The sequence below is a fragment of the Canis lupus genome, chromosome 3, assembly GCF_048164855.1.
Source record: "Canis lupus baileyi chromosome 3, mCanLup2.hap1, whole genome shotgun sequence".
Taxonomy (NCBI): domain Eukaryota; kingdom Metazoa; phylum Chordata; class Mammalia; order Carnivora; family Canidae; genus Canis; species Canis lupus.
Window position 1 is genome coordinate 20,219,024 of NC_132840.1, and position 19,142 is coordinate 20,238,165.

The 19,142-nt window shown below is 43.9% G+C and overlaps 1 protein-coding gene across 2 annotated transcripts in view; it reads left to right on the forward strand.

The window, feature by feature from the left end:
• Nucleotides 1–19,142, forward strand: part of CDH13 (cadherin 13) — a 1,001,991-nt gene that overhangs the window by 748,907 nt on the left and 233,942 nt on the right. For both annotated transcript variants that reach the window (XM_072819439.1, XM_072819441.1), the window contains one exon: nucleotides 11,217–11,395. In XM_072819439.1, the coding sequence (XP_072675540.1) occupies nucleotides 11,217–11,395 (179 nt within the window). The remainder of the gene's footprint in view (nucleotides 1–11,216; nucleotides 11,396–19,142) is intronic.

Sequence of the window (19,142 nt, forward strand, 5' to 3'; positions counted from 1 at the left end):
GGATATTAAGGATAGAGATTCCACTTAACGTTGCTTTTCTGAAGTATTTTAGGCAAGATCAGATAATTCAGCAGAGTATCCTGGGTCCTTCTAAAAGAGCTGCATAAAGAGAAATGACAGATAAAAAGATTAAATACAATTTTTTTAAAAGGTTTTGAGAAAAACATTACCTTAAAATTCTGGATGAAATTAAGAAATTAAGCCAATAAAGAGAATCATAACAGGAGGGTCCCCAGTTTTAGCCATGTGTTACCTTACAGCTCAAAACCCCATTTCCTTGCCTAAAATCTGGCCTGCTACAGCTCAATTCAGCAGCAGCTTGCCAGAAAAGTAGGGCAAAGGTGCCGTGAAAATTGACTGATGAGCAGGAGAAACCAAAGGATTAAAATAATCATAAGGTGGTTCTGTCACCAACATCTCTTTAGAGGCATAAAAATAAATAACCTTTGAAAAGAGATGGGAGACAACCATTGCTCAACTTGTCATAACTTATTACGTATTTGACTGTCAATTTGTACTTAAAAAATCAACTAGCTTCCAGGGAGGTAAGGCAAATTGAGAAGAGAAGTCTATCGCCTTTCAAACCCAGCCTCTGGTACTCACAGCTGCACGTTGACGCTGGTGGCCACTATTAGAGGAACGTGCAACTGTCTCAAATTTAAGGTGTTCTCGTCTGTAAGAACAGGGCTTGTCTTCCTGTTTGAAGGTATTTAATCAACTCAAATCTTGGTTGGGAATATATACTTGATGCCAGTTTGATTCTGTGCAATTCTGGGGAAATAAAGTCATTGGTTAACTGAAATGCTCAATGGTTGACATGTTGCATGATTTCATGGTGACATCATTGGTGGCCCCAAAGCCCAACATTTGGGAAATGGGTTGCATTTTATTCTCGCTTATTTTGGGGGGGGAGGCTTGCAGCTAGCTGTCCCTTTTCACTTTGGTGCACCCTCTGAATATGCTGAACTAGTTGGTTATTTTAAATGGCAACTCCCACGTGAAAAATAAACTCAATTTTTTAAGTGTATGCTTTTCTCTAGTTTGCATGTGACGATCAATCCACTTATACTTCTTTGCCAGTTATCTATCGCTGTAAAACGAAATACATAAAAACTTAGTGGCTTAAAACACAAACATTTATTTGTTCATAATTTTGCAAGTCAGGATGGGAACAGCTGGATGGTTCTCATGTTGATGCTGCCTAAGGTGGCCTATGTAGACATAACCACTGTCATCTGGAAGTTCAACTGGGGCTGGATGATCCAAGGTGCCCTCAATTTACCTGTCCCATGGTTAGTGAGGGGTGTCAGCCAGGGAGCGTTAGCTCCCAGACATGTGGCTCCTCCAGCTGGAGAGCCCAGATATCTTCATATGGCAGCTGGGTTCCAGGAGAACAGGTTCCAATGCACAAGCACTTTCACACCTCTGTTTGTGTGTTTCCATGCGTCCCACTGGCCACAGGAAGTCACATGGCTAAGCCCACAGTCAGTGTGGAAGAGACAGCGTGAGAGTGTAGTTATAATGTGCTAGGGCCACTAATGAAACATTCTTACTCCCTGAAAAGCTGTCTCTGTATTCAAGGCATTTGAGATGAATGGAACCAATTTAAATATTTAAAAATACATGTGGAGCTGCCTGGATATTTCTACTTTTCTCCAGAACAGTGTCATCTAGCTCTAGGCTAAAGCAACAAAACTTACTTTCTAGGGTAATACTATTTAATAAAATATATTTATTTGTTTTCTTCCATCTTTGCTTCCTGCCTTTATCAGAGAAGATAAAGGCATGGAACAGCAAACCCAAGCTCCAAACAAGATATTTTACTTTTCTCTCATTTATTTCTTGCTCATGTAAACAAAGCCGGAGGAAGGCATTCCAGGCTTCTCTGGAAGCTCCATGGTCATCAGAGACTCAGGGACTCAGGTCCGTTCTGCCTTTCTGCTCTACCTTCCCATCATGGAACTTCTATTCAAAGGACATGGTCCAAAAAGGGCTACTAAGACCATAGTCATCATCACGTCTGCATTCTAGGTAGCAGGAAGTGAGAAGAGGGGGTGTGACAAAAGTCACACTTCCTGATTGAGGCCCCTTTAAGGAAACTTAACCTGGAGTATCACACACAATACTGGTAGTTATAACTCATTGTCTAACCCTTAGTCCATGGCCCTATTAGCTGCCAGAGAAGCTGAGCTATCTGGTCCTGCTAGTCCACAGCGTGGCCAGCTAAAATCAGGAACAAAAGAAGAGTGAGTACTAAAGAGCAACTCATAGTTTGGGCCATTGTTCCTCTAGCAAAGAGGAGTTCAGATCCTGGCTCATGGGGTAATTAGCTGTGTGGCCATCTTAGTCTCAATCTCCTCATCTGTACAATGGGCCCACCCATGTATATGACATGCCTCCCATGGTTCATATAGGATCAAGTAAGTTAATGCACAAATTGCATCATGCAATGTGGTATCATAGTGTCTCTACTGCCTCTTGTTTTGCTGGGTCGTGGGACACAGGAGAGGACTTCCTGTTCCAAAAGTGAGGTAGAAGGAAGCAGGGCGAACTTTATAGTGGGTGTACCATTTATAGGGGGCGTACTTAAGTTGTAAGTCTTAAGTTGTAATTTATCACCAACGGACACATTAACAACATTTAGTTCCTGTCCTTAGGGAAACAATTGGCTCTTTTGACAGTCACGGTCAAGAGCTGAAAACTAGTGAGCCATAGCCTGTTTTGTTTGGGCTTCCTCGTCTCACTCAGTGATCTTTTTAAAAATTCAAACTGGTATCCAATGTGTAAACATTCTGATAGTTTATATGCAAATTCAAATTCCCACCTTTTCTTGAAAAATCAAAAGATCTGACTTCTCCAGACTCATGTTCAAGAAATGCAGCAATTACCTTAAACTAAAAGGTAGCTGCCCCTGAGGCAGAACATGGACCCTCCAGTTTGCCACAGGCTACACCACTCCCAACCGTCTTGAATTTGCTTTACTCATGTTAGGTTACCCATGTGGGCAATCGGTGGGCATTTGAGCTTCTTACTCCTGGCCCAGTTCCCTGCCCTCACTCTTGGAATGGAGTCAGAGAGTCACACGCTCAGGGCTGATGAGGAAGACCCTCAGGCTGTCATAGGAAAGACCACAGGTCATTGACATCTTCATCAAAACGCTCATCGAGAACTTTTTAGATCTAATGCACAGCCTGATCGCCATATGCAAAATGTGAGAGGAATATGTGCTGATGCATGACAATCCCTAGGTAATGGGGGGGGGGACAGAGGGAAGGGCCCCCCAAAGAAGCAACAGTGATGAAGCTAAATCTCCCAGGCTTTGCCTTAGGTCTAAGCCTGCTGTCCCCTGTTGCTCCCTCCCCCCCTCCAGGGCTTTCTTTAATAGTCTCCACACCCAGAGCAGAAAGCCAACCTCTTTCTCCTATTCTACCAGTGTATAGAGTGCTTGAGAGATAAGCAGAAAAACTTAAAGTGAATTATGAGGCGCAGCTTCCAATTGGACACCCCCTCAAATGAAGATAAAGCAGGTATGAAATGCTAATGTAGGTCAATGGGAAAATAAGACATTATTCATGATTCATTACATGGGTGACTTTTCAGGATTGCACGCACTGCAGAATGTGGACAGCCTCTGGATACCTATCAAGTTGCTGTGGTTATCTTTTGTCAACTAATCATTTGACAGCTTCCCTATTAATTCCTGTGTATGGGGAAACATCGGCAAGACCAGAGGAGGCTGATTCATGCATGCATGCACTCAACAGAAGTCACTAGGCTTGTCTGAGAGAAGGAGTTGTTTCCTTAGGAAAATTTAATTAATCTCTGCTTCTGCAGATGCTGAGTGTGAGTCCTAGAACTAGTATGAGTTGCTCTGCTAGTGGTTGGGCCCCACAAGGTTTCGCTCATCACTATCACACACAGCAGTGGGTCACCCCAGAACAGAGTTACAAATTGCAGCAGTCAATAAAAATAACAATAAAACTTTGCATCTCTCGAGTATTTACCATCGCCCAGGCTTTGGACTTTATATTCATTAATTTGTACATTCTTAGTGGGTACAATACCACCCCAAGGAGGAGTAAATTGGTGCTTGGGGGGACATTAAAAATATTGGATATTGCAATGGTTTGTGACCCTCCAAAGGGTCATAGTACATCAATATATATATACAGGATATCCATGGCGGGGGATGGCTGGTAGGGAAAAACATCTAAAAAGACTCTAGAAGGGAGAGGTGGATAATTATCATCATCATCATCATCATCATCATCATCAACATCATCATCATCATCATCATCATCATCATCGTAATAGGTTGAGAAGCACTGAATTAATACATTCGATGCTCACACAGCCCATTATGGGGAATAGTTTTATAGATGGAGAGGTTGAGGTTTGATGAAGCAAAGGAATTTGCCCAAGGAGGCCCAGCTAGTAAATGGTAAGAACAGGATCTCAAACCATGCCTCTAGCCCTGCTCTGCTTTGAGTTTGCACACCTACTTCTCTTTCTTCACCATTAAGGACTGTAGAGGACAGTTGGGCTGTGTCCCCCTGAACAGTCAGGAAGCAATCCCAGAGTGGTGTGGCAGGGTGAGTGGAATGGGTTCTGTGGCCTGTGCCACTAAAGTCACATTTGGCAACACTTACTACATGTGTACTCTGACAGTCATGGCCAGGAGATGTGTCTATGTCTGAAAGTAACCGTGGCCTGCTGGTGACAAGCTCATTCTGGTTTGCCTGGGACTCTCCCGGAATGCCCTCAGTTCCAGACAAACTAGATGGTTTATCATCATCCCACACCTAAAAACGCTGGTTGGACTTTGGGAACAAGGATGCCTAGAACACCTTCAAACTGAGGTTCCTTTTTTTTCTTTTTAAGATTTTATTTATTTGAGAGAGAGAGAGAGAGAGAGATAGCAAGAAAGAACATGACCAGGGAGGAGAAGGAGAAGCAGACCCCTTGCTGAGCAGGATACTGGACACAGGGCTCCACCCCAGGACCCTGGGATCATGACCTGAGCCAAAGGCAGCCGCTTAACCAACTGAGCCACCCAGGTGCCCCTAGAGTTTCAAGAGAAATATATTGAGTTTCAAATTAGCGTCAGTCCAACTACACATGCGCCCATATGCATGTGTCCCTCCCACTTGGCAAAACAAGTTGAGGTGCCCGGCATCTAAGCACTTTCATTCTGATGTGGGAATAAATGTGCATGGAGTAAGTCGGACAATGCAGTCCATGGGCACACTCCCTTTTTAGTAACCTTTACTATACATCTCTTAGGTCATTTAGTTACAGACATGGTTGTCAATGTGGCATCAGAATGCACTACCTCCTTCTGTGACTTGGATGCTTTTTTGACGATGTGCCATTTTGTCACATTTAGGGGGCTCACTTGGTGACGTCTGCCATCTCTGATCATCTTGGGTTTTGTATTATGCATCTCCCTGGAAAGCGTGCAGTTACCCCAACTGTGCTATCAGAAATCTGAGGCCAAACACAAATCTGAATGTCCATGTCTCAATATACTATTTTCTTATGGGAATGTGTTTTTTTAAAAAAGGAATCTGACAATTTTGATCACGTGAAGAAGATGTTTTGGGATGAGGTCAAAGAAATTTCAAGAATAGAATAGCTTTGTTGCCTGTGGAACAGAGTGAGCTGTATTATAGAGCCTCTCACATCTGAGGGTGCTTGATCTTTCATTGAGGTGCTAAGCAGGCCTCTCACTTTGGGATCCACTCTCCACTCTTCACGGGCGTGGCTGTTCTCGAAGTCACAGGGAAGCAAAACTTCAAACACCAGCACTTAAGGTTCTAACACCAGGCAGCACTCCCTTTAATCAGAGAAATGCAGCCAAGGGGAAGGGGCTATCTGACCCAGATAGAACAATCATAATTGTTTATCAGCTTGTCATGTTGGTGGCCATGTCCTTCGACAAAAGAAAATGATAGCCTTACTTGAGACTTTCGACTAGCAGCCTATAATTCTTTTATTTGCTTTGGAGGGGCTTTTACTAGTTCATCTGAGAGTGACAGGGTGATTATCATTTATTTTGACACTCGGGAGAATATTGTGATGGGGGGAAAGGCAGAAATGTACTTCAGAGGACCCACACGGGTGTCTGTCATATAATTATCTTTTCTCTGCCATCAGGAAGCACATGTAGGCACAAGAGAAGCATGGATGGGGAAGCCACTGGGCTGAGGGAAATGAGAGAGCCTTCCTCTGAGATCCAGGGTATAGGCTTGGGCAAAATGTAAGGCTGTCCTGGTGCTTATGTGATGAATGTCAGCCTGCTGAATCCAATTCCAACAAGGGCCTCCAAGGGGCAAAAGAATGTTCAGAGGTGGTTGTGAGGCATGCCTGGTTGTGAAAAATGTCCAGGCAATGTAGTCCATTCTTCTCAGTGAGAAGTTCTTCATGATTTCTGGTCAGTGCAAATAAGACAAAGCTTGAGTGAATTGTAAGAATGCAATTCTATTCAACATTGATAAAGGGCCTCCCGCATGTCAGACACTGAACTTATTAAGATGAAAAAACACAGTCGGTATCCTCCAAGAGCTCAAATTTAGGACAGGATCTCATAAAGATATTCTTAAAATGAAGACGTTCTATCTCCAGAGAAGTTAGGGAAATGCTGCAGATTTTATTCTCTCTTGAGATTTACAATATGCATTTGCTTACTAAGGACACTGAGAAGTCCTCCAGGATAGAAACTTGCTTAACTGTGGCTATTGCATATTTCCCAACTTGGTTTCTCTGCTGAGCCCATGAAACCAGAGTTCCTTGGAAATGCTAGTGTAGGAGGTTTATCCGACCATCACAGAACCCAGAAGTATGAAAATCACGAGCTAGCCCCCAGGGGAGGGACTGGAAGAGCAAGGTGCTGGGTCTAGCAGATGGACTGGGACTAAGATAGAACCTTGATCCTAGAGGAAGACTAGGGTATCATGTAGCCTACAGAATGTGTGTGCGTGTGTGCATGTGCACATGTGTATGTGTTAGTATAGAGTTGTGTTCTCCATGGTAGAAACACATCTGCAAACTAAGACCATGGACCAGGTGGAAAGTAGAGGGTGAGGCAGGGCAACTCAGAGGCAATGGGCACCTGGGGTCACCCTGCTGCAGAGGTACCAGGTTCTGTGGACAGCTCCATTGTCTGCAGCCATTGCTGGCACCATCATGATGGCTCAGAACCTAGAGAGCGGGTTTGATAAGAAAAGGCATCTTCCTCAGAACACTAATGTACCAGGCATTGTACCAAGTTCTTTAATATAGTATCCCATGAAACCCTTACAGAGACCAAAGACAAAAGTATTACTAATATCCTGTTTGCAATTGGGGAAACCAAGGTTTGGGTAGGGCTGAATAACTCGCCCGTGTTCACAAAGCAAGATTTGAACCTCAACATTACCCAAAGTTGTTTCCTTCAATGCAATAAACCTATTTATGTTGGCACCATTTGGTCTCCATGGAGGTGGGCCTCGGATGCAAATCCTGTTCTGTACCCACATCCAACCTAAGACAGAGGCAAGTTGGACCAAGTTCATTTGCTCCTGAACTGTTCATTAAAATAAAAAGCATTTTCTGGATAACCTTTCGTAGTATCATGTTATTAGATCTGTAACAATAGCAATGAAAAAAAGACATTGTCAATGACTTTCCTGGTGAAAAGTGAAAATTCATTAGCCTCGGAGATTTTGTTTGCTTCCTCTCATCCTTTTTGTGCGAGCCATGACATAAGCAACCATGATGACTTCATCTTTATTTTGTTTGTTCATCTATGACTTCAATTAAAAGCAGATTAAGTAGGACAGAGATTCCATCAGTTAGGCATTCATTAGACATTAACAAAGTGCAAGGCACTGGGTCGTGCACACTTAACCAGAGTTGGTTTCTTGTGGAATCGATAGTGTCAAGGCCTCCTTCATGCCTCTGGCCACAAGGAGCTCACTTAGTATGTCCCTGGTGAGTCTGTAGGCCTGAAAGCTGCCTCTGATTTCTGACAGGATCCTGATTAGAGAATCCTGTTTTCCTAGACCAGGGAAGCAAATAAGCATCACCCCTCCACCCCTCACACTAATGCTCCTAGATCAGGAGTGGCTTCCCAGTCCACCAGGCTGAGAAAAGACCCTCATTCCATTGTGTGCTTCAATGGAATAAGTGCCAGTTTGTGTGCTGATATTTTCCAAAGATAAGGGGCAAGACAAGGGCTTATGCTTGGCATAAGCCAAGCATTATCTCTGCTCACACTGGACCCTAAAGTTTGCCTTGTGACAATTTCATGAAGAAACAAAGGTGAAGAAACATGGTAGGATAGAAAATGTGCCTGATGCATCTAGCCCATGGCAACACTGAGGCTGCTTTAGAAATCCATCCAAACTTAGGGTGGTCAGATCCCCATGTTTGTCCGATCAATCAGACCTAATGGATGATGATCTGATTCCAATTGTGAGAAAAAGTAAAGTGCCTTTGATGGTCTGAGAAACACAGTCATAGGCAGGAAAGGAATACCCCAGGATGGCAGCTGAGCCAGATGAAGTTCGTGTTTCCTTTAAGGTTCAGTATTTTCTACATGGGAGTATTTCTGCTGGGGACTACAGGACCATGCTGCTTTCATCTCTTACCTGTTAGTTCATATTTCATGGGTCCAGAAGGGGTCAGAATCCACAGGTGGGCTCTATATTCGTAGAAGAGTAAACTACAATGAAAAATCGTAGTTGGGCAGGTTGCCCTGAGCCAAATAAGATGGCTTACTATTGTCAAGACCAGCAGGCAAATGTGCTTGATTCTGCTCTAGCCCATGCTTCTATTGGGTTTGTGAAATCAATGCAGGGAAGCCTCACTAAAGTGGAGTGAGGAGGGGGCGAGGGGAAGGTTGGAAAGGGGATGCACCACTCCATGTCAATTATAAGGAGAACTGTCAATTACAGACCCAACAGAAGAATCATCAACAAGGAAGAATCATCAATTACAGGTCCCAACAGGGAAGGATGAACATTGTGTGTAGTACAAGAAATTGACCATCCCTACAACTCAACCAATGAGAAACTGTCATCACTTTGAACTCCTGCTTTTCTCCAGGGGACTTGCCTTCAAAACAACCCCTCCTGATTTCTTCCTTCTTGATAAAAATAACATTATTCTCCTTTGTTTGTTGGACTTGCCTATGGCTTTGCAGTAGTTTGCAGATCCTCAATTGAAATTCTCTGCTATTCCTGAGTAACCTGTTTTGCTGGTAAGATAACCAGCTATTTTTTTTAGATTAATGGTATTTATCAATGTGATCTTTTTACATTAAAATTTAATTGCAAAAGCAGTACATTCTCCTTGTAAAAATGATCAAAACTATAGATTGGGCCAAAGTCCTACCTCCTTCTCACCATCCTTAATCCCAGTCTCCTTTGTTGGGGAGCCACTGTTGGGTAGGAATAATTTTCCTCTGCCCTTCAAGGTTCTTCTGGCTGGTCTGAGAATCAAATTGGCATGCACTAGATTAACAGGAGAAAATCAAACAAAACTTGTATACCTCCTATATACATGGCAGAGACCCAAGCAAATGGAATAATTTCCTGAAAGGGGTGAAGTCATCACCTTAAATACCATCTTCAGCTAAAGATGGGATGGGAGTCTGTAATGGGAGGTGAGCAGGGAAAGTACAGTCAACAGGGTAGGGTTGGTATGCAGATTTAAGTCCTACCTTTCCACTGACAACAGGGTCTACAGGTTTAGAATCATCCTCTTCTTACTGTTACAGTGAGGGAGATACCCTCACCAATGGAGATTTCCCTTATACATGTAAATGTTCCTTACAAAAGGTATGACTTCCACTTGATTTTCAGACCTTCTCTTGTGTCTGCAGTTTCTTAAAAATAACCAGGTTAAATTAATCAATATGCCAAAGAGGCATATCTTGGGATGGCAAGATTTGCTTCCCTATACCACCATAACCAATGTGAAGTTCACTTGTATTAGACCTGCTATACTTTTTTGAACATAAACTCTACCGGCAAAATATACGTATAAAGTATTGTGGCATTTTTTTGTGTGGAAGCAGGTTCACAAAAATGACACCATACTATGGATAACATTCTTCAACCTGATAATTTCACATATTACTCTTTCTTGGAGAGCCTTCCATGCTAGAACACATTAGACCCACAACCTTCTTCAAACTACTACAAAATTGTTCCTAGTGCAGAGAATCTCATCATTTTAGTAATTTCTCTGTTGTTTGGACGGTTAGATTGTTTCCAAATCTTTCACCATGATGGATAATCCTGCGGTGAACATCCTTGCAAGAACCCTTTGTGGACACATGCAAGTGTTTCTTGGTGGTAGGTGCCAAATGGGTGACTGTATTTTTCTTTCACTAGGTGCTGCTCAATTGTCCTCAAAAGTGGCTAACACCAATTCTTTGTCATATGAGCGGTGTGTAAGCAAGACCCAGTGTCTGACATCCTTATCAACACTTGCCATGATCAAGTAGTCCACATCATCTTCATCTCTCTAATTTCTTTGTAGCTTAAGTGCCTACAACAGTGTGGTAGTCACACGGTAAAGGCTCATATAGCATTTGCTCATATTCCTTTTAACTGGAACATCTTTTCCTGCTGGCGCCCCTCTCCTTCACCTTGCTTACACCTACTCACCCCTTAGATTTCCACACTGGGGACTTTTCCTGTATGTCAGGGTAGATGAGATGGTTTTCCTGTGTATTCATAATGCTCTCTCTCGATGCACTTGTTATGGTTGATTATTTTGTTATATGCTGTCTCTCTTGCCAATCTCTGACCTGCTGAGCACCAGAGAATGCCTTCGCTCCCCTCTGTTTTCTTCATCACCAGGACCAGGGCCCCACATGTAGTAGGCATTCAATAAGAGTTTTTAAAATAAAGGCCATTGTCATGCAGCCACATCCACAATTGAATGAAAAGCCTGTGAAAATAAACAGCATATCAGCAGAAGGAAAAATTAAGCTGTCAATCTGCTGAACAGCAAAGATTTCTTTTCTTTATTTCAGGTCTTTTAACGTGATGGAGGAGGGAGAACGAAAGAAAAGCAAAAATATAACAGGGCTCGGGAAATGCTTTCCCTTTTAATGTGGAAAGCGATTGGTACATCAGTCCATGGCCATTGCCAGGGAGGGGGCATCTCTGCCCATCACTGTCCCCTGAGTAACCGTCTCCTGCCCTTCTGTCCTTCCCCTTCAGGGACCACGGTGATGCGGATGACAGCCTTTGATGCGGATGACCCGGCCACAGATAATGCCCTCCTGCGGTACAATATCCGTCAGCAGACACCTGACAAGCCATCTCCAAACATGTTCTACATAGATCCTGAAAAAGGGGACATCGTCACTGTCGTGTCACCTGCCTTGCTGGACCGGGAGGTGAGCGGAAAGGCACACATCTTCTTTTTCATAAGAATCGAACGTGGCTTTCACAGGAGGGAAGATGTGAGGCTTCAGGCAAAGGCACTTTATACAGAGGGGTGGAAATGAGGTGTTTACACGTGGTTGGGTAGGGAAATCTATAAAGGGAAACGCGAACCTAAAAAACACACTCTCTGAAAGGCTGCATCCTTTGGAGTTATTTGTATTCACTCAACCTGATGCCTCTGTTTCCTCACCAAGTGCTTATTCATGAGCCCTTGTGATGGGACTCGATCCCTCCTTACCCATCTGCCAAAGGGAGAGGATGGGAGGGAGGAAGGAAGGACAGACAAGGAGGCGGGGGAGGGACAGAAGGAAGGGAAGGGGCTTTGTCCAAGATCACAGAGTCAGGTGGCATCCACTTCTCTTCTTCCCCACCCCCTCTTGCCACGTGTGCCACTGTTTCCCTGGAACCTCTCCTGCTTCAACCTCAGGTTATCACTGGGCACCCTCACCCATCTTGTAGGTCAGGTGACAAACACCGGTGACCCGGTGAGAATGAGAATGAGATCTGCATGGACTTTAGTCAGTCTACACTCTTGCTCATTGTTTCTGCCCAGGGTGATTTCAAGTTTCCACATTAGTTGCCATGTCAAAATATTTAGATTTCATATTTTTAAAATTTTATTTATTTATTTGAAAGAGAGAGAGAGAGAGACAGTATGAGCAGGGGGAGGAGTAGAGGGAGAGGGAGAAGCAGACTCCCTGTTGAGCAGGGAGCCTGACACAGGGCTCAATCCCAGGATCCCGAGATCAGGACCTGAGCCAAAGGCTGATTGATGCTCAACTGACTGAGCTACCCAGGTTCCCCCAAGATTTTTTTATTTATTTTTTAAAAATTCCAATTGTAGCCTTCCTAAAAATCACAAATTTTAGAAATTGTAGGGCCAGTTTCCACATGCAGTCAATCAGTTACATAAGATGAGACTGTCGGACAAAGCTGGTGGTCACAGTCCCATGTACACAGGGTATGTGCTCCTGTGCCACTTATGTTGCCTCACATGTGTACCCTGGCCCTGGCCCTTCTCCTAAGTTCCGGGTCCCACTCTGCAGCTCCCCACAGGCTACCCTCAGTAGGAGAGACTATTGGCCCTTCAAAAATAACATTTTAAACCAACTTAGGGATTCCTTTCTGCCCCTCACCCCTTCCCCCACCCCCAAATCTGCTCTTGTCCCAGGATTCTTCATTCCCTACATGACATCAACCCACAGACATGACCCCAGCAGTCCCCCTTGATGTGCAAGTACCACCTTCCCCACAGTGACTGCTGGGTTTCCCTAATGGGCTGGTACCTTTCCCCCTCATGTCTTTGACTAAGCAAATGCTTGGATCAGAAATGCCTTCTCCTCTTCTTTCTGATTTTCCACACTGTAGCTTCTCACGAGAATCTGGGTTTAGAGCCACTGTCTTTAAGAAGCTCCTTAAGGGACAGCCTGGGTGGCTCAGTTGGTTGAGCACCCAACTCGTGATTTTGGCTCAGGTCATGATCTCAGGGTCATAAAATCAAGCCCATGCTGGGCATGGAGTCGGCTTAAGATTCTCTCTCTCCCTTTGCCTGTTCCCACTTGTGCTCTCTCTAAAAAAAGAAGAATAGTCTTTCTGAGACCTGAGTCTTCCACCACCTTGGTGCTCCTCCAGCCTCTCTCTGACTCTACTTACCTGTAGCCATAGTATGGCACATGCCCCTTTAAGCTGCCATATGTCTAAAGAGTATCCCTTTCCTCTGGGTGTAGATGTGTATTACCCAACACAATAACCACTGGCCACACACAGTTATTTAAATTTAAATTTATGTTAATAAAAATGAAAATGTAAACATGTATCATCCAGGACAGATATATAATATTGTCCCCATCATAGAAAGTTCTGGTGGGCAATGCTGGCCTCGACCATATACCTACAAAGAACAGAGGCTGTGATCCTTTGCATGTCTGTAGCCCCACTGCCTACTAGCACACTTCGAGCACTCCTAAAAATCCTCACTGTACGTTTTTTGGGGGACAGGCAAGAATAGTTGGAAATGACACTAAGATTTTGCACTTCAGGGGTGGGAAGCTGTAGCGAGGAATGAGAATTCCTGGAAGGGAGGAAGAGAATGAGATCTGCATCGAAATCGTGGCTGTCACTTAGAAGATGTGATTATTACTAGTTAAAAATAGGAAAGCAGGGGGGAAAGGAGTGAACCGAGTCCACTTCCACCGTGTTGTGTCCCATTCTCTTTCCAGCCTGCCCCGTGTTTATGGCTGCTTGATGCTGTATTATCTCCTTCGGAGGCAAGGAATGACTTTCTGCCTCTGTTTATTCCGCCCAGCATGCATGTGCATGCATGTGTGGACACACACATACGCACACACACACACACACACACACACACACCAGCTTTCCCCAATCCTCCCAAAGGTATTTGCAAATTTTTACAAGGCAAAGATGAAATGCAATGATTTCTCTGGCTCAGCTTCTCTTCCTACTGACAGAAATGTTTTGTAAGTCTCTATTTATAAACCAAAGTGTAATATAATAGATTATTCCATTTTTTGAGGTTTATTTTGGGGACAAATGTGTTTTAAGCTCATGATCTCTTCTTTTGGGTTTTTGTTAACTTGCAATAAGTATGTAATTATGGGAGTTGAATTAAGCGTTTCTGGCCACAATACATAAACGGCTCCCCCAAAAAAGATAAACACAATTTAACTGAAATGGGAAAATCAATGAAAAGGAATGAAGAGTGTCACTTCTCCGTGAGGGTTTCCAGAGTTCACTGCTGACCCAGGCAACATCGGTGCAATCTGAAGGAAAGAAATGTCCCTGAATTTAGGCAAGCCTTGTCTGTTTACTGCTGCTGTGCTAAGCTTCTCTCCGGTGAGTTTGCTGAAACGGTGAAACGTGACTCCATGCTCCTCATCTTTAAAGGCACAGAACTTGCACATCAGACTTCAAATCTCCCTGCCCCTTTCATACAGTCACATGCCCACCACGGGCGCTGTGGGATTGTTTGTCATTATTTCTGGAGAACTTCTGAGTAGGCATCCTGTCCTGGGTGTGGTTTTAAAGTCTACTTCTGGACCCTCTGAGCAGAACATTTAAAACATGTATGCGCCATTTATTTTTAAGACTATATTCCACTGGGACCCCTGAAAACCTTGCTAGGGTTCAAACCAATCGTTGTTTCATTGATGGGTGTTCAGGCCCAGGATCTCAAGCGTGTTTGTACATTGAATCCTGTGGGTGTAAATGAATAAGTCAAGGACTCCTCCTCGACCCAGAGCCCCTGAGATTATACAAATGGTTTGCTCCTGTTTGGCCCCACCTCATTGGGAGTGGAGGCTCTGGAAGCCCACTGGTTGACATAGTTGATAGGACAACAATTTTTCACCTTGATTTTCCATTTAGTACCTTTCCTTGAATGAGTATATGTCCTCAGGGAGGACCCTGGCAGGTGAGGTGAGACATCAGGGGAGGCCACAGGCACTGTTGTCTTTGAACCCACCTTTCCCATAGTTAATTTGTCATAAAGCGTGTCAGGGAGAGGGTCAAAGATGCCGGTAAATGATCTTTAACATCACCATCTTGACTATTGCCTTTTCTTCCCACCCTCACTCCTCGGATGTCTCTCCAGTGGGGCCAACTGAGGCAGGTGCCCTCACTCATCTGCTCCTCTCCATACTCTGAGGAGGAAAGGGACTGTGTCCGGCTCATTTCCTGATGCATTCCCAGTCCTTAGCACATGAGAGCTCAGCAAATACGTACCGAGCAATAAAGGGCAGGAAGGAAGAGTGTGAGGGAGAGAGGTGGGCAGCTGGGAACGTGTGGCATCTCTGTGTGCGGGGCTGCCGTCACAGGGTCATCACCGTTCATTTCCTGCTGCATTGGGGGTGATGCAGCCACTGGACCCACAGCACATGCACACATTGTTGCTCAACTGCTTTGGGTCACATGAAAATGCTCGAAGGCAGCTCACCCTCTGTCTCCATCTTCTGAGGACTCATAAATGACCCCCTCCTTTTCCTCCTAACCGTGATCGGCTGCTGACTTGCCTTCCCATTTGACGGGCCACCATTGCCAAATAGATGCCATTGGAATCGGGGAATTTATTCTACTTGGTCTCCATCTGATGAGTAGTAGAGTGAACTGGGACAGAGTTTCTTGAACTTGGCTGAGGAGCTCTAGAAATCACAGTGCTCCAGCAGAAGCCTAGAGCCATGAAATGTGAGTCTCGGGTAGTAGGGCATAGGCATCAGTAGCTCAAAAAAAATTCCAAGTGGGCAGCCCGGGTGGCTCAGCGGTTTAGCGCCGCCTTCAGCCCAAGGCCTGATTCTGGAGACTCGGGATCGAGTACCACATTGGGCTCCCTGCATGGAGCCTGCTTCTCCCTCTGCCTATGTCTCTGCCTCTCTCTCTCTCTCTCTCTCTCTCTCTCTGTGTGTGTGTGTGTCTCATGAGTAAATAAAACCTTTAAAAAAATCTTTAAAAAATTCCAAGTGATTCAAACATGCAGCAAGCTGAGGAATCCTTGCTTTTGGAGACCACATTTCAGTGTACTTATGACTCAGAGGGGGACCCGCCCCCATCGCTTGTTTTTCCACCTAGGTGAACGTATTTGTTTCCTAGAATGGCTGTAACAAAATACCACAAATCAGGGAGCTTAAAATAACAGAAATGTATTCTCTCACAGTCCGGGAGGCCAGAAGTCTGAGATCTGGGTGTTTTCGGAGTTGGGTGTTTTTCTCCCCTTTGAAGTCTCTAGGGGAAGACCCGTCATTGCCTCTTCCAGCTTCTGGGGGCTGCCAGCCATCCTGAGCTTTCCTTAGCTTGGAGATACAGGTCTCCAATCTCTACCTTCATCTTTGCATGTCCTTCTTCTGACTGTGTGCTTTTGCATTATCTTCCCTCTGTACATGCCTGTGTCTTCCTATAACACTCCAGTTGTATTGGATTAGGACCCACCTTAATGACCTAAGAACCTATTTCCAAATAAGGTGCTATTCACAGGTACAAGGGGTCAGGACTTATATATATCTGTTTAGGGGACACAATTCAAACCATAACAGTGAGCTATTTGGTCTCTCCCTGCTTTAGTTATTTACCTACAAGCTGGAAATAACAGCACCTCCCTCAAATGGGTTGGTGAGGATCAGATGTGTCAAAGTACACAAAGTACCTTGTTTATTCTAAATACGGGCTACCGGGGCACCGGGGTGGCTCAGTAGTTGAGTGCCTGTCTTTGGCTCAGGTTGTGATCCCAGGATTGAGTCCCGCATTGAGCTCCTCACAGGGAGCCTGCTTCTCCCTCTGCCTGTTTCTTTGCCTATCTCTATGTCTCTCATGTATAAATAAATAAAATATTAAATAAATAAATAAAGGCTATCATAATCCTCATTAGTGGTTGTAGTGGTAAATTGTAAAGGTGAGTAGTAAGTTCCCCATTGTGGGATGTATTCAAACAGACTGCCCTGGGTAGGATGTCATAGAAAGGGATTCAGTTCATTAGTAAAGGTCATATCCTTAATATCTTTTCCAACCTTGAGGCTCCAGTTACTGAAAATATTTATTGACTATCTTCAAGGTGAAATTTGCTCTGCAGGATGCTGCCTGGGAGAGTCCGTTTTCTACCTGGTCAGCTGTGTGACCTTGGGAAAATCATTCAACCTCTCTGAGCCCATTTCCTCATCAGTAATGACTATGATAATGACATCTGCACCACCGACTATAGCACCTCTTCCTCCAGTTTTGCAAACAGCAAAGCATTGCACAAACATAGCTATTAGCATGTGTCATACTTTCTATGGCTCCTGAGAACCCAGGCTCCAGTTCCCAAAAGCTACCAGCTGAGAGCCTGGCTATTGTTTCTACCCACATGTTGCTGATACAAAAAAGACTCTTTCCACATTGTGCACACCATATTCACTTTGTCCTGTGAGTCAGACCTCTTCGGTTTTCCTGACGCTGGGCAGGGTTTTGTTGCAATTCCTCAGATTTCGCAGCTGAATTGTGAGAGCAGCTGCAGTGACCATATATTGTCCTTCCGTTTTCATAAGCTCTGTGTGAATAGACATCAGATTTCACTTGGAAACATGGTGCGTTTTCCAGTACAGGCTCTTCTGTTTGCTTTTTCTGAAACCATACCAGAATATCAACTACCCAAAGAAAGAGATCTTGGATCTTTCTTCCTTCTCCATATTCCCGTTGCCAAACTTTAAGCCAAGTGAATAATAGGCACTTGGTAAAGATTTGTTGGATGGATGGATGGATGGATGGATGGATGGATGGATGGATGGAGAGATGGATGGATAGATGGATGGAGAGATGGATGGCTTCTGTTCATTCCATTTGTACTTATTAGTAAATATCTTACAGATGATCTCAGAATTTACTGTAAGATCCACACCCTTGCATGGGTATACAAACAAAAATTATTTTATTTTCATTGAGAGCTTAGTATTACCCTTGTGTAATCATCCAGTAATCTAATGTACTCACCTTCTACCCGCCTTGTGTCAGGACTGCATTAGGCTCTAAGAAACACCTTGGTGAATAGGATGGGCATGAGGATCTGTGTCTCTTGAGTAAATGTTTGGGGAAACGTTTGGAGAAAATAAGAGCCATATATCCTACTGAACGAAATTGGGTTCATCTGGGGCACTGTTTTATTCTTTTCCATAACCATACTCAGCCCCTCATTCTGACAGCTCTGTCTATGTTTTTAAACTATGTCTGGCTGCACTACAAAATAAAATCAGATAAAGGTCCCTAACATTTGATAAATGGTTTATTTAGTTGATCATCTTGGCTGGGAGACTGAAATTCATCAGCTGAAATCTGCCAACTTTTCTGAACACAGCCACAATTTGAAACCACTCAGAGTAGCTAATGGTCAGTTTCGGAGGTTTGTTTTTCTTTTTTGTTTCCTCCTCCCCCTCCCCTTTCTCTCCTCCTCCCCCTCCCCCTCTCCTCCTCTTCTTTTCCTCTTCTGTCTTCTCTCCCCCTCCTCCTCCTCTCTCTCCCCCTCCTCCCCCTCCACTCCCTCCTGCTCCTCCCCCTCTACATCCTGGTCCTCCTCCTCTACTTCTTTCTCTTCCTCCTCCTCCTCTTTTTTTTTTTTAACAAATAAAAACGGTTTCCAAAAGATGCCCTTAAAATTCAGTCTTAACACTTGCATTGTGAGAGTATCATTAGTCTTTTTAAGGAGGTTGAGCACTTTTCTATCTTTGTTTGAATTCGCCTTCAGCTTAATATTTATTATCCTCCAGATAATCTAAGGAAAGTGATAGCCTATCCATAAAAATGTACATATAATAAGAGACATTAGGCCTCTGAATGTAATTTATTTTCTATTTTCAGCTGGTAAAGGATTTTCTGAGACTTTATAATGCCCTCAATTTTTAGGCCAAAAGGGAAAACAGAGCATTTCCTTCCATGGTAAGTATCACATAAGACTTATTTTTAGATTTATGTGCATGTATTTGCTATGAGAGAGTCAGCAGTCCTTGATTATGTCAAAGAAAACCAAAGCATGTGGCGGAGCAAAATAGTCAATGAAATTGGACGTGTGGCTGCAAATCTAAAGAGAGCTATGTGCTTGGTCAAGATGATCCAGGCTAAGATACTGTCACGTAGACCACATCTCTAGAAACATAGTAAAAAAACAAAAATCTGTGAAAATGATGATATCAAGTCAAGCTGCCTAAAAATAAAGGAATAATTGCA